At 64.0% G+C, this 13856-nt stretch overlaps 2 protein-coding genes across 4 annotated transcripts in view; one reads left to right on the top strand and one right to left on the bottom strand.

The window, feature by feature from the left end:
- ESPN (espin) overlaps positions 1 to 8408 on the top strand; it is a gene marked incomplete at its 5' end in the record, with an annotated part of 31015 nt that extends 22607 nt beyond the window's left edge. For all 3 annotated transcript variants that reach the window (XM_080801324.1, XM_080801323.1, XM_080801322.1), the window contains 5 exons: positions 957 to 1102; positions 1186 to 1449; positions 5926 to 6005; positions 6104 to 6115; positions 7601 to 8408. In XM_080801324.1, the coding sequence (XP_080657450.1) occupies positions 957 to 1102; positions 1186 to 1449; positions 5926 to 6005; positions 6104 to 6115; positions 7601 to 7748 (650 nt within the window). In that variant the 3' untranslated portion in view covers positions 7749 to 8408. The remainder of the gene's footprint in view (positions 1 to 956; positions 1103 to 1185; positions 1450 to 5925; positions 6006 to 6103; positions 6116 to 7600) is intronic.
- Positions 8409 to 8686: 278 nt separating this feature from the next.
- Positions 8687 to 13607, bottom strand: TNFRSF25 (TNF receptor superfamily member 25). Its single transcript, XM_080800667.1, has 10 exons — positions 13074 to 13607; positions 12405 to 12525; positions 12090 to 12224; positions 11558 to 11725; positions 11391 to 11469; positions 10635 to 10690; positions 10430 to 10537; positions 10202 to 10236; positions 9523 to 9703; positions 8687 to 9286 (listed from the first exon to the last, which is right to left on the bottom strand). The coding sequence occupies exons 1-10, from the start codon at positions 13113 to 13115 to the stop codon at positions 8946 to 8948; spliced, it is 1266 nt and encodes a 421-aa protein (XP_080656793.1). The 5' UTR covers positions 13116 to 13607; the 3' UTR covers positions 8687 to 8945.
- Between the last annotated feature and the right edge of the window lie 249 nt (positions 13608 to 13856).

Here is a 13856-nt window from a genome sequence, read left to right as displayed (position 1 = left end):
CTACGAATTCTGCCCGGGGCTTTCAGTTTTGCCTAAATAAATGGGCCTGTTGCCGGCGCCCGCCTGACACCTTTTCCCTTTACTCCTGCTACTCAGTCAGGGATCCCCAGCCCCGGGGGAACCTAAGAGTCCCCTGTTGGCTTGTTTTGTTGCCCTCACCCAGCCCTCACCCCTCCTGGGTCTCTAAAGACAGCCCTTCCCAAACCCCAGTCACCTCCGCTAGCCCTGTCAGAAAATGCAAACTCCGTGCACTGGATATTTGCATGTTTTTCACCTGGCTCTTCTTCCTGGGTGTTTTCACCCCATATCCTTAGTAACGGCTCCGCTTTACTAGGTGCCCCTGAGCTGAGCAGCGCTTTGCCATAAGTGCGCTACGGGCTTGCAACCAGGGTGTCTGTGCATGTGTCTGTCTGTGGGTATGGGGGGTGGGGAGGGGACCGGTTGGGTTCTGGCATTCAGAGTTCCGAGTCTATATGGCCGTGGAGGCCCCGGGCGATTCAGTCCAAGGGTCACTGAGCTTCGCTGATTCAGAGAGGGCTGGAGGGAGACTCCACCCCGGCAGGGCCGAGCCAGGGAACCCAGGACAAAGGTCGGGTGGCTTGGCCCCCAGGTAGTGTCTTGGAGCTGGTCAGTCAGTGTCCTGGGCGGAGACATTCGCTGGAGTCCCCGGGGCAGTCCAAGAGCCAGCATGTACTCCCGGGGGCCTCCGGGCGGGGCCCCCATGCCCTGTGAGTAGGGCCGGGAGGATGGTGGGGCCCTCTGAGCTGGGAGCAGGGAACCCCCTCCCTGGGGGTCTGCGGGAGCCTCCCAGGGGCCCAGGACCTGGAGAGCTGCCATCTGGGGGCCCGGCCCTTCCTGATTAGGGAAGAGGGCAGCAGAGGGGGAGATGGGGGGCATTGGGGATGCAAGCCCTGGCCTCAGCCCCAGCCAGCACCTCCTCTCCTGCCTTCGCGTAGGCACCAAGTCTTTCAACATGATGTCCCCGACGGGTGACAACTCCGAGCTACTGGCTGAGATCAAGGCGGGCAAGAGTCTGAAGCCAACGCCGCAGAGCAAGGGACTGACCACGGTGTTCTCGGGCAGCGGGCAGCCGATCTCCCAGGTAGACGGCCCGCCTGGCCCTCCCACCCCGGCTCCCCTCGTCCCTGCCCGCCAGGCCCTCAGTGTCACCGCTTCTCCCTGCAGTCCGACTCGCCGCTGCCTCCGGCGTCGCCGGCGCCTTCTCGGGCCCGCAGCCCCACCCCGCCCGCCGCGGGGCCCCAGCCTCTGCTCAACGGCAGCGTGGCGCCGGCACCGCCCGCCACCCCAGCGCCCGGCGTGCAGCTCGATGTGGAGGCGCTCATCCCCACGCACGACGAGCAGGGCCGGCCCATCCCGGAGTGGAAGCGGCAGGTGATGGTGCGGAAACTGCAGCTGAAGATGCAGGAGGAGGAGGAGCAGCGGCGGAAGGTGGGCGGGCGGGGCTGCCCCTGGGCCTCGGCCCATCCCCCACATCACCCCGCGGCAGGCCGGTCCCTTCCACCCCAGGCGGCTCCCACTACCTTTGGGGGAAAAGCAGGGTTGGACGACCTCCCTGACCTGGGGCTGTTTCCAGTCTCCACCCCTACCCACATCTCCAGCAGCCCTTCTAGTGAGATGGCAAAGTTCACCAAATTCTAACGTGCTTCAGGCTGCCTGGGATCACGTAAAAACGCTGATTCTGGCTCAGGAACTCTGGGTGGGGCTGAGCTTCTGTGCTTCTGGGAAGCTCCTGGGGGAGGCTGAGCACCCTGATCCTGGGACCACACTCGGAGCAGCCCGCAGGGACTTTGGTTGCCGTCAGCCTGGCCTGGGCCCTTTCCCTGCACTGCCACTTTCTGGGCACCGGTACTGAGCCTCATCTAGCCCAAGATATTTTCTTCTCTGTCAGATGATTGATCATTACTGGCTGGTAGGGTGATTTGCCATCGACCCGCTCAACACACGTTTCCTGGATGCTGTGTATATGACACACACTGTGGTAGCCTCTAGGGGTTCACGATGAACATATCAGGGCCTTTTTGAGGCGGCTTCGAGGGCAGCAGGGGTGGCAGGGGGTCAACCAGCAAGCAAACACAGCACCTTAATAGGGCCATAAGCGCCCCCAAGAATAAGAAACAAGGTCATGTGAGAGCCTGAGTGAGCAGGGAGGCCAGTCGCTGGGCTGTTACAGTGGCACTGTGATGGGGCGTGCAGAGGACTGAGACGGCCCTAAACCGACCATCCTATTTGGGCTGGAGGCAGGGTTAGGGAAGAAGGAAGTGATGTCCATGGTGGACTTGGGAGATGAGCAAGCAGTTGACTGGGAACAGAGGGGGGCCAAGAGCAAGCAGGCTCTGAGCCTGTCCTAGGAGAGGGCTGGAACTGGAGAGGCTGGTGGGGATCAGATCACCAAGGCCTGGCCTTGAAGAAAATGGACTTTCTCCTCCAGCAGTCGGGAACCTGGGAGAGGATTCACGTGGGGAAGTGGCCTCATCCTATTTGTCTGTGGGGAAGGGATTGTAGTGAGCCAGGATGAACCGGGAGGACAGCCCCCCCCCCGCCCCCAGGGCTGGAGAAGCCCTCACTCAAGTGAGGAATGAACGAAACTGTTGGAAGCTCCTGGCGCGCCTAACCCCATAAATTTATTGTTATTCCTGGTGCGGGGACTAGGAGCTGAAGCCGCAGCCTGGCCGCGGGCTCAGCAAACACACGCGCGGCGCGCACAGGGAGGGCTTGGGCTGCAGGGGGCGCTGAGAAGGGGTCCTCGGTCTGGGTGAGGCCTCGCCGGGACGCAGACCTGAGACGGGGTGGGGGAGGGCCGCCTGGCGTCGCGGCTTCAACGCCTTTTGCATGTTCCTTCGGTGGTGTAATGAGCAACCCAGCCGAGTGTGGAGACGCCGTCTGCGTGCCCTGTCTCTGCAGCAGCGCCCAGCGACCCCGCCAGCGACCAAAGAGGACACTGCCCGCGCCCGGAGTAGCGGCCTGGGCCGAAGCCTCGACCCAGTGTAGTCACCTGCCTGGCGGCCGGCCGGGCTCGGCCCATCCCCGCCAGCACAGCCCCGCGGAGCCATTACACCACCCGGGACATGCAAACGGCGCCCCCGGCGGCCGCTGCGGGAACGGGGCCAGAGGGAGACGCGCCTCCCTCCCCTCTCTTGTCTTCCCCGCCTTAGCTGACCGCCGCCAGCTCGTGCTGCTACCCCCGCGAGGGCTGGAGGTACTCCAGCGCGCACAACGCCATCCTCGGGCCCTTCGGCGAGCTCATGACCGAAGCCGACATCCTCCGCATCGAGCAGCAAATCGAGAACCTGCAGGTGCTGCACAAGGCGCAGAAGCTGGAGGCGCGCCTGGAGCAGCTGGAGCTGGAGCTGGAGCAGCTGCTGCCCATCTCGGCCGCCCTTTCGGCGCCGCGCTTCACCGTCGACCCGCGCCGCATGCACGGCCGCGCCGCCAGCCTGCCCGCCTGGTGCAGCAAGATCTCCACGCTGCTCAAGAGCATGGCCACGCTGCTGGCCGCGCTGGGCGGCCGGCCCGCGCACCTGGCCGAGCTGCTGGCCGCCGACACGGGCCAGCCGCTGGCCCCGCTGCCCGACGCGCCCTGGCGGCCGGGCCCGCTCTGCCTGGGCCGCTCGCACTCGCTGAGCTGGTGCCGCGAGGCCGTGGCGCGCGAGATCCTGGAGTGCGGCGTCTCGGTGCAGCACCTCCGCGCCGTCTACGAGCTGCGCGCCCAGGGCTCGGCGCCCGCGCGCGACTCGCGCCGCAAGCCCTCGCTCCCCGCCGGCGCCTCCGGCCGAGAGCCCATCCTCGAGGAGGACTACGTGGCGGCCGGCGCCGGGGAGCCGGGCGCCTCCGCCGCCAACGGCTTGCCGGCCGCGGGGGACTCCCTGGGCGCCCTGGGCCCGCCCGACGCTCCCGGCCACCAGGCGGCGCTACCCGAGCCCGAGCCCAAGCCCGAGCCGCCCGCGCGCCGGCCGCCGCTGCCCCCCGAGCTGCGCGGCGTCCAGGACTACATAGATATGCGCAAGGAGCGCATCGTCTACCTCTTCCTGGAGCACTGGCGCAAGTGGACCTTCCGCGGCCCCCGGCGCCACGCCCAGGCGCGCCTACGCAGACTGCTGCCCCGCGTGGTGGCCGCCGGCGCGCGCCCGGCCCCGGACGCCGCCGACGCCCCCCAGCCACCGGCCGCCGACGGCCCCGACGGACGGCTGCTGCGCCTGCTCAAGCAGCGGCAGGTGGTGGGCAAGCTGCTGGGCCACTGGCGGAGCCTGCTGCGGCAGGTGCCCGCCCGCCCGCCGGGCTCGGGCCTGGCGCACGGCCTGTACTGGCCCGAGCACTTCCTGCCGCCCCTCGACGGCGGCGCGCCCCGGCGCTACGACAGCCTCACGCTCGACCTCTTCATGCTCGGCTACTTCCAGCTGCTCGAGATGGGCCTGAGCCGTGAGGAGCGCAAGTTCCGCCACCTGCTGTGCTACGAGATGTTTGACCGGCTGGGCAGCCACCCGTGGGAGCTCATCCGCCTCTTCCACCGCGTGGTGCTCGAGGAGGTGGAGGCCGGCCGGCGCAGCTGGAGCGACGGCTTTGAGGACCTCAGGCGCCGGTTCTTTGGAGACAGCCCGGAGGCCGAGCCAGCCCGGGAAGATGAGGAGGCCGAGAAGGAGCAAGAGGAGGAGAAAAGAGAAGAGGAGGAGGAGAGGGAGCCGGCAGAAAAGATCAATTCGGCTCAGACAGTGGACTGGCCAGAGGGGCAGCCCGAAGCCCCAGCTCCTGCGCCGCAGCCCCCCACCCCACCCCCGCCGGCTGCGCCGCCCCCGACATGGGACCCTCCTAGTGCCGAAGCCCCCGCCGAAGATCCCCTGGAGCTGGTGTCTGAGATGGGCGAGTTCAGCAACGAGGACATCTGCCGCTACATCGATCGCAGCTTCTCCTTCTGGAAAGAGAAGGAGGCAGAGCTCTTTGACATCTGAGCAGAATTTGGAATTTCCCCTCAAGCACCTTAACCAGGGCCTGGGTGCCTGTGTGATGCCCTCTGGAGGCCAAAAGCCAGCAGGAAGAACCCAGAAGCCAGCATGGTGGCCTTGGAGAACCCAGAGTGCCCAGGAGGACCAGGCTGCTGCAGCCTTTGAAACCCCGGCATGGCCAGATGTGGGGCCGTGGCCAGAACGGGCAGGGCGGGGCACAGGGCAAACCCGGTGTTCACCTCTGGCCCCACAGTCTTGCCTGGCTCTGTGTTGGAGCCAGGTGGAAGAAGCCGCCCCCCGAGGGACCGTGGGTCCCCTTGGGGCAGTGGGGCTCTCCTCTCTCTGGTTTTTCACTGAATTCACAGCTACTTCTTTGAGGTCATGGAGCGACGTGTGTAGTGTTCCGTGTGACATGTTCTCCTGTGTAAACACCCAAGTAATAAAACTCTTTGCTGTGAGCCGCCTGTGTTGGATGCCCACCCCTGCTCCTGCCAGGTCACTGCAACCACACAGTTGTAGAGTAGTGTCTGCTAACTTGGGAATAGGACACATATGGGGCAGAAGGTTCTTCACGATGGAGGCCAGCCTGAGCCTCTCTGAGCTGGCTGGATCTGTGGGGGCCCAACTCGGGGTCTGCCCAGAGAGTCTGGGTCAGGGTCCTGGGGCCATCTGTCAGCCTGCCCCAGTGGGGAGGAAGCTCATTCTCTGCTCCTCTCCCACACCTTAGCTCTGACCTCTCTGGTGCCACCTCTAGGATACGGGACCTGAGTTACAAGGAGGCAGAGCCTGGGAGGTTCCCTTTAAGGGGACTGTGGCCAGGCACCTTCATCTATGTGCCCTGTAGGAGGACATCTCTAGCCCACTGTCCCTGACTGGTGCACGTGCCCCCCGGGTTGGGGGTGCACCCCCCTCTGACCTCCTACCTCCTCACCCATGCTGGTCCTAAAGCTCTGTGCTTGTGTTTCAGGAGGAAGAGGAGGAGGCCCGGCTGGCCGGCATGCCTGCCTGGAGGCGAGACCTTCTGCGGAAGAAGCTAGAAGAAGAGAGGTGAGCTGGGGAACTGGAAGCATCAGGGCTTAGTAGGATGTCTTGATCGCGTCCCTGACATGGTGGCACCAAATGATGCTGTCTCTTTTTCCTTCTAGGGAGCAGAAGCGGTGAGTGTGGGACTGGGCCCAGCCTGCCACCCCTCCCCAGTCTGGGCACCGTGCTTTTGCCCCTTCGTCCAGCCTCATCTTGAGCACACCCCCTTTTCACTCTGGTCTGTAGCGCAACCTCTCTGCTCCCAGTGATGCCACCAGACTCCTCTCCCCCAGTAACTGAGCCCCTGCCCCAAAGTCTACATCTTATGCCCTACCGGCCTAGTTCCCAATTACCCAGGCTCTGTCTTCCATTAACTGGGCCTTCAGTTAACCCAACCTCACTGCCAATAATCTTGATCTCTGTCCCTCAAAACATAGTTTCCGCCCTGGTAATCTAGCCCAGTGCTGATGGAAGTATAATGCGAGCCACTCTGTAATGTTAAAATCTCTAGTAGCCACCTTGAAAAAATAAAAAGATATAGGTGGCTTAACATATATATTTTATTTAACCCCACATATAAAAATATTATTTCAATATGTACTCAGTGTAAAAGTTATTAATGAGATCTTTTACACTTTTTTTTTTAAGATTTTACTTATTTATTTGACAGAGATCACAAGTAGGCAGAGAGGCAGGTAGAGAGAGAGGAAGGGAAGCAGGCTCCCTGCTGAGCAGAGAGCCCAACGTGGGGCTCCATCCCAGGACCCTGGGATCATGACCTGAGCCGAAGACAGAGGCTTTAACCCACTGAGCCACCCAGGCGCCCCTCACTTTTTTTTTTTTTTTTTTTGTAAGAACATAGTCTTCGAGATGCCATGTGCATCTCGACACAATGTGTCTCATTCTGACATTTCATACGCTCAATGGCCACATCTATTTAGTGGCTGTCTTGTGAACAGTGTGCATCTAGCCCTTATTTTTTTTTTTTTAAGATTTTATTTATTTGACAGAGAGAGATACGTGAGAGAGGAAATACAAGTAGGGGGAGTGGAAGAAGGAGAAGCAGGCTTCCTGCTGAGCAGGGAGCCAGATGTGGGGCTCTATCCCAGGACCCTGGGATCATGACCTCGGCCAAACGCAGATGCTTAATGACTGAGCCACCCAGGTGCCCCTAGCCCCTGTTTTATAATAACTGTCCCTAATTACCCACCACTGCCTCTCAGTAATGTGGTCCTGCTGTCCAGCGGCCCAACCCCAGTACCCCAGAACTCACTCCCCCTTAACCTCTGCCACACCCCTGACCCAGCACCACTGTTGCCAGTAATACCCCAGCCAGCAATAAGTCAGCCACAGCCTCTCACTCACCCCCCAGCTCGTGTGTGTGCCCTGGTGACTCTAGTCTGCCCTCAACCAAGCCCCCCTGTACCCACCAACCCTGCCCTGTGCCTCCTGACCCAATCCCCGCCCCCTAGCCCTTCTGCCCCTGGAACTCATTGCCCTGGCCACCAACAACTAGGCCCTGTGTCCTCAGCAACTCAGCCCCCACCCTCCGGGAGCCCCTCACGGTGCCTGGCCCACCCTCACCCTTGCCCGCCCTTCTGCCCCCACACCACGCCTAGGAAAGAAGAGGAGCGACAGAAGCAGGAGAGGATGCAGCGAGAGAAAGAGCAGTCGGAGAAGCTGCGGACGCTGGGCTACGACGAGACCAAGCTGGCGCCCTGGCAGCGACAGATCATCCTGAAGAAGGGGGACATCAATAAGTACTAGATGCCGCCCTCCTGCTCGCAGCCGCGTGAGCTCGAGGGGCCCCAGCCTCCGCCCCGGCCTGCCCGGCCCGGGGCGGAAGGGCTGGGAGCCGCGCTGCCTTCCCCCTCCCGCGCTGGAACCCCTCCCTGACCCCCCTCCGGCCTCCGCACCCCCAGCCCGGGGCGACGCTGGAGCGCGCCCGCCGCCGCAGCCGCCCAGAAAAAGTGCCCAAGCAAGCTGCTGACGCAAAAGATGCTGCTTATTTGCATGCCTATTTACATATATTTGCATGCGCGTGGAAGGTCGCGCAGAGATCTCCCCGGCCCCGTGGGTGGCGACTTTGTTTCCCCGCGGGGCGCGCGCGACCGGCCGCAGCCCCCTCCCCCGCACCCCGGAACCCGCGTGGCTGGCGCATCCTGGGCGGAGGCAGGCCCCGCGCTCGGGGAAGGGGTTTTCCTCCGGTCCTGACCCAGATCCGCGCCCTGCCCGCCCGGGCCGCATTTCCCATCCGCGAGAGGGCTTCCTCTCAGTCACTTGTTTACCAGAAGCGGTGACAGCAACCTGCCCGTCGGGACGGAGCTGCCGCTCCGGGGCCCGTCCTCTGCCCGCCCGCCCCCGCCGTGAAGTCTGCGCTCCCGGACCCTCCCGCGGCGCGGGTGGAGAGTGGGGGGCGGGGGCCCCCCGCACTCGTGTCCCCCCCCCGCTGCCTGCCGTCCCGCTCCCCCATTAAAGCTCTCTCAGCCGCCGGGGCTGACGTTCACTCTCTCGCGCCGTCGCCGCGACTTCCTCTGCCTTTCGGGGTAACTGGGGCACGGCCGAGGGGGCGGGGTGCGGCCTGCGAGCCGAAGGCCGCACCGGCCTCCTACGTGGGTCCCCGACCCCGGGGTGACGAGACTTCCGGCTCCCTTCCGACGCCCCCAGGAAGCCAGGCCCGGGCCACGTAACGCCCCAGCCCCGCGGAAACGCCACGCAGTAGATGTGTTCACAGATTTAATAGCGAGGCCTCCCGCGCTCGGGCGCAGACGGTGCGAGCCGCCGCCGTGCGTCTCAGCCGCGGGCGGGAGCCGGGCGCGCGGCGGGGAGGGCGGCCGGCGCAAGGCGAGGCCGGGCTCAATAAGTGACATAAGATGTCTACACGCATAAGTAACCGTACTTAGGGCTCTGCCAGGGCCGCCGAGCTCCGGGGCGGCGGGGTTGGGGGGGGGGGCACGCCCTGGGTCACGGGCAGCGCTGCAGGCGGCTGCGTAGGTCCTCGGCGCAGCCGTCCAGCCCCATGCGCTCCAGCGCCGCGTAGACGGCGCCCAAGCCCGCGGGCTGCTGCTGGCGCCAGCGCTTGAGCATCTCGTACTGCTGGTCGCGGAAGCGGCCGACCTCCACCTCCACGGCCTCGATCTCCGCCTCCCGCAGCCCCAGGGTGCGCACGAACTCCTTCCAGCGCCGCGCGGGCACCGCGTCCATCACGTCGTAGAGCTGCGGGCCGGGCTGGAGCGTGGCGGCCGCCGAGCCTGCAGGGGGCGCTGGCGAGGGCGTGGGCGGCGGCGGCAGCGGCGGCGGTGGGTCTGGGGGCGGGGCGGAGAGGGCCGGTGGAGAGAGCGAACCCGGCCCGGAGCGCGCGGGGGCCGGGGGTAGAGCAGGGATGGCGGCAGGGGAGGGCGCGGGCGGGAACCCCGGTTAGGGCGGGCCAGGGACGGCCACCTGATCAGCTCGGGATGGGAAGGGGGCAGGTGGTGCCTCAGGAACGGAGTCCGCGTCTTGGAGGATGGGGTCTAGGCCTCAGGCCAGCGAGGTCCCTTACCAGGAGCTCCGCCGTGCAGCGGGTCCCAGGACCATGCCACCTGCGGGCAGGGCGCCTCCTGGGTCTGGGGGGAGCCAGGGCTCCAGCCGTTGCCAACCAGCTGGACGGTGTGGACCTTCTCACTACTGCCGAGTGGCACTAGGAGGGCGTGGCTGCTGTCCCTGGGTGAGAGGTGGGTGGCCTGGAAGCCAAGAGAAGCCCCAGGTCAACCCAACTTGCCTAAGTTAAGGCCCCTTGTCTGGGGTTCCTGGCCTGGAGTGGCCAGTCCCTGGCTCCTTCAGCAAACATTCCCCAAGGCTGCCTCCCCCCGTTGGCCATAACCTTGCGCTGTGGCCCAGAACGACTATTTCCTCTGCCTGGAATACCCTGCCCTTGCTGGCCTGCTTTTGTTCCCCCAGCCAGGTCTGAGGCCGGGCCTGAGGCCGGGCCTGCGGCACTCATCCCACAGAACCCGTCTGGACCCCAGCCCTTTGAGAGCCACTTAGGGACAGGTGCTATGCTGTTCTCAGTCGCTCAGAACTCGGTGAACTCACAGGCATTCATTAGGTCTACTCTGTGCCAGGCCCCGTGCCACACCCTGGGGATCACGGGTTATCATAAGGCCCAACCTCTCAGCTCCAGAACGCTGCAGCCTGGGTGCCGGCTCATCCTCTTCCCAGAATATTACTTCTGTGCTTACCTGTACGGGAGTCAGGGCCTCCGTCCCAGTTTCATCTGCCGAGGGACAAAGAGCATCTCATCAGCAACCAGGTGAGACTTCTAGACCCGGGTGCTGGTCCACGTCCTCTTGTGTTCCCCTGTACCACCCCTGCCCCAGCTCTCTGCATCAGGGCTGAGCGGGCTCGGGGCTACCCATGCTGACCACGTGCCCCTAGAAACGTGTGCACACCCGCGCCCCTGTACTTACTGGCAACACCGGGCTTGCAAGGCTGGCAGCGGTGGTAGGTGTAGGTCAGCACAGCACCAAGCAGGAGTGGGACCACCAGGCCAGCCAGGAGCACCTGGACCCAGAACACTGAGAGAAGAGCTGGTGAGCGGTGGGGTCTCGGCCTCCCCCAGTCTCCCCCGGGCCTGTCCCAGCAGTCCTGCTCTAATCCCCAGCACCCACGTACTCTGCCTCCAGCCACAAACAGTCACACAGGGCTCAGGGCAGCTCCCGAGGGTGCTCCTGCAAGGAGAGGGGAGGGGGTGGGAGGTGAGGGAGAACACACCCAAGAGAGGCTACCCGTCTTCTCCAACCCGGAGGCCCTTTCCTCCCTAGGCCTCTTCCCTGGGAGCCACACTACCAGGAATGTTCCCAAAGTAGTGTCCCCAGGAATAGCAGTGACAACCACTGCTTAAGAAGCTTCTTGTAGACTAGATTGAGGGTCACGAGAATGTCAGCCCCGTGAGGACCGGATTTGCCTCCTTTGTTCCCTGTTGTGTCCCCAGCACCTAGAGCATCTCTGGAAGATGGCAGGTGCTTAATACACCCGGGGCTGAGGAGACGCTCGGACAAAGTGCTTTACCCCTTACTCTCAGCCCTGGGGAGAACCTTCACCTGGGGAAGCCATGGATCAGAGAGGCGAAGTAACTTGCCCAAGATCTCCCAGAGGACAAGCGGCAGATCTTGAATCTCAGCCCAAGTTTTGAAAGCGTATCAACGTGGCTCTCTCTATAAACTGACAAAGCCTATACTTCTTTAATGTGCAGCTGGAAAGACCACAGGAAAGGCTGACGAAGGGTGAAGATACGCCCCCTGTTTATCCGTCCTAAGGGGAATGCAGATTTCCCTCTAGCATCCAAGGACCAAGCTCCCTCCCCTTCCCTGAGATCCACACTCTGCTCCCAGTCTCCCTTTCCCTGCCCCGGGGCAGCCAGGAAGTTACGTGGGGCAGGGTGCGCAGCTGTTGCCATATTCATAGAAGCCAGGCAGGCAGGTCCCGCAGTCCGAATCTCTGGCAGAACCTGCAGTCCAGGAGATGTCTTGTGGGTCAGGAAGGGAGAGAGGGAGTTGGGGGGGGTGGGGGAGGTAGCCCAGAATGGGGGTACTCACACGGCACCCGTGTGTGGCGGTGCAGGGCCCTGCAGTCTGAGCACGGGTGGCAGCGGAAGGGCGAGCCGACCTTGCAGGGCTTGACCAAGCACTCTGGGAACCAGCCTGGCTCACAGCCACAGTGGGTGTCCGCCACTGTTGAGCAGTTCGTCACGGCCACCTGGGACACTGGCCAGAGTGTTCAGGACATGGGGGAAATGGAGGCCATCAGGGCCAGAGCCTCCCCCCCTCCCGGGGACTGGGGGCAGATCCCCTGGAAAATGGAGATGGGGACAGACCAGAGACAGCGCCACCCTAAAAGGGAGAGAAGCATGGAGATCGCCACAGATCACAGGCTGAGGCATATGCAGGGAGAGGAGGAGCATCAGGGAGAAAGGGGGCAAAGGCATCTCAGGGCAGGATCAGGGCGGAGGCCTGGCATGGGTGGACACAGGCCTGCACACCCAGAGGTGAAGCCCAAGCCTGCCCCTCCTTCAGAAATACCTGGCCATGGACTGCTCAAGAGCCCCCCACTGAGCACTAGGCCCCTCACCCTCCTCATCACAGGCCTGGCAGCGGGTACAGCGGGTCTCATGGTGGTTCTCCCTGGCCAGGAAGGTGCCCCGGGGGCACGGAAGGCAGGTGGCCGTTCCGCAAGGCTTTGGGCAGGGGGCCTTTAGGTAGTGCCCTGTGGAAATCAAACCTGGGTCAGACATTCACCAGGGGTTCCCACGTTCCCCGCTCTTCCTTGCTCTCTCTGGCTCCCTACTTCCCCACCTCCCCTGTCTCCTTGACCCTGCCTGACCCCCATCCCCCTTTGTTTGCCCTCACTTTCCCCCACAGCCCTCGCACCCCTTCAACGGCTCACCTGCTGGACAGCCCTTGCAACAGAACAGACCGTTCCTCTTCTGGACATTGTAGGCACAGTCACACGGAGGACCGGGAGTGCTGTGCTGGCCCCGGGCGCCCGGCGGCACAAGGAGTAGGACCTGGAGGATGGGCGCTGCTGGCTCCAGCAGGGCTCGCCACACCGGGCCCCTCCCTGCTCCGTCTGGTCTACTTCGGGGGGGCACCCCTGCTTGCCCTCAGAGCAGCCCACTTCTCGGGTTCTTGAGTAGAAGAGGTGCCCCTGGCTATGGGGTAAGCAAGCTTCCGTCCCACCCGTCGAGGACCAGACTTGGGGGAAGCAGAGCAGACGTCCCCAGCCAGCTCCCCTGGCACGTACTGCCTCCGCGAGGGCGCTGGCATAGGCGGGCAGCCCCATCCCCCTGATGCTCTCTGTAAGGTGGGGGACCCAGATCTTTCCCCACCTGGAGCCCCTAGACCCCTCTGGCCCCTGGGCGCCGGTTTCCTCTGAGCGGAAGGGCCCCGCCCGGCTGAGCCTCTAACTAGCTGAGTCTCTAAGTAAGTTGAAAGGTGGGGGGTGGGGCTGCCACACTTCCCAAGGAAGTTGGGCCCCTTCATTCACAGCGCGGGGACCGGGCCTGAGGTCAGGCTCCAGGCTGTCCACCCCCCTCTGCCATGCTCCCCCACTCACCGCAGCCACCGCTGCCATGTAGCCCGCCAGCCGCAACTCCATGGCTCTTGGCGCCTTGCTGGGCCCTCCGACAGCAGGCGACAGGCGTGCGCCAGCCCGGGGGCTTCCCCGCTCTGCCCGCTCTGCCTGCCTGCTCTGCCCCAAGCCGCCCAGAGAAGCCCGCCTCGGGGGTGGGGGTCAGGGCGGGGCCCCCAGCCCACGCAGCCTGCCCCTGGGCACCTGCGCTCACCTGAGGCAGTCCAGGGGCAGGAAGGTGTACACAGGTCAGGGCTGCATCGTGGTCCCCAAGCCTGGGTTCTAGCCTCAACCCCGACACTACCACTTCCAGGTGCAGTGACTTCCCTCCTTTGGCCTTACCCCTCCCTCAGCCACAAGGGGCTGGGCCAGAACTACACAGGACTGAGATCCACCCCACCCCGATCCTGCTGGGCTGTGGGTACAGGGACCCCACCCCTGGAGGGGGGATTCTAGGGGGCATTCTTCGTGAAGCCTGAGACACATCGCCCACCCTGGCATAAACTTATGAGGACCCCCAGGGTGGGGCCCTCCAGGGCACCTCCTGGGAGGGAGCACTTCATGGGGGCTCTAGGGTGGACCTCGTGGCTGAGGCGGGGGTGGGGCTGATTTTGGGGTGCTGCTGTGTTAATTCACTAGTGCTCATTCACGGTCTCCTCCAGTGGTGCCCTACCACACGTGGAGGGGGACAGGAGTGACAGGTACCTGCGCCAGGGCTCCAGCGCACCTGAGTCAGGAAAGGGGTGGGTTCCAAAAGCAAAGGACTCC

Source organism: Martes martes, assembly GCF_963455335.1.
Source record: "Martes martes genome assembly, chromosome: 4".
NCBI classification, from domain to species: Eukaryota; Metazoa; Chordata; class Mammalia; order Carnivora; family Mustelidae; genus Martes; species Martes martes.
This window is presented reverse-complemented; position numbering and strand designations above follow the sequence as displayed.

What these genes read in the sequence shown, in the direction of transcription:
- TNFRSF25 (XM_080800667.1), bottom strand. Translation starts at nt 13,115, where the DNA reads ATGGAGTTGCGGCTGGCGGGCTACATGGCAGCGGTGGCTGCG. An exon ending in AGCTGCGCACCCTGCCCCAC is followed by an intron (nt 10,691 to 11,390) that starts GTAACTTCCTGG and finishes CTCTCCTTGCAG; the next exon opens with GAGCACCCTCGGGAGCTGCC. An exon ending in GCTGCACGGCGGAGCTCCTG is followed by an intron (nt 9,287 to 9,522) that starts GTAAGGGACCTC and finishes CCCCGCCCCCAG; the next exon opens with ACCCACCGCCGCCGCTGCCG.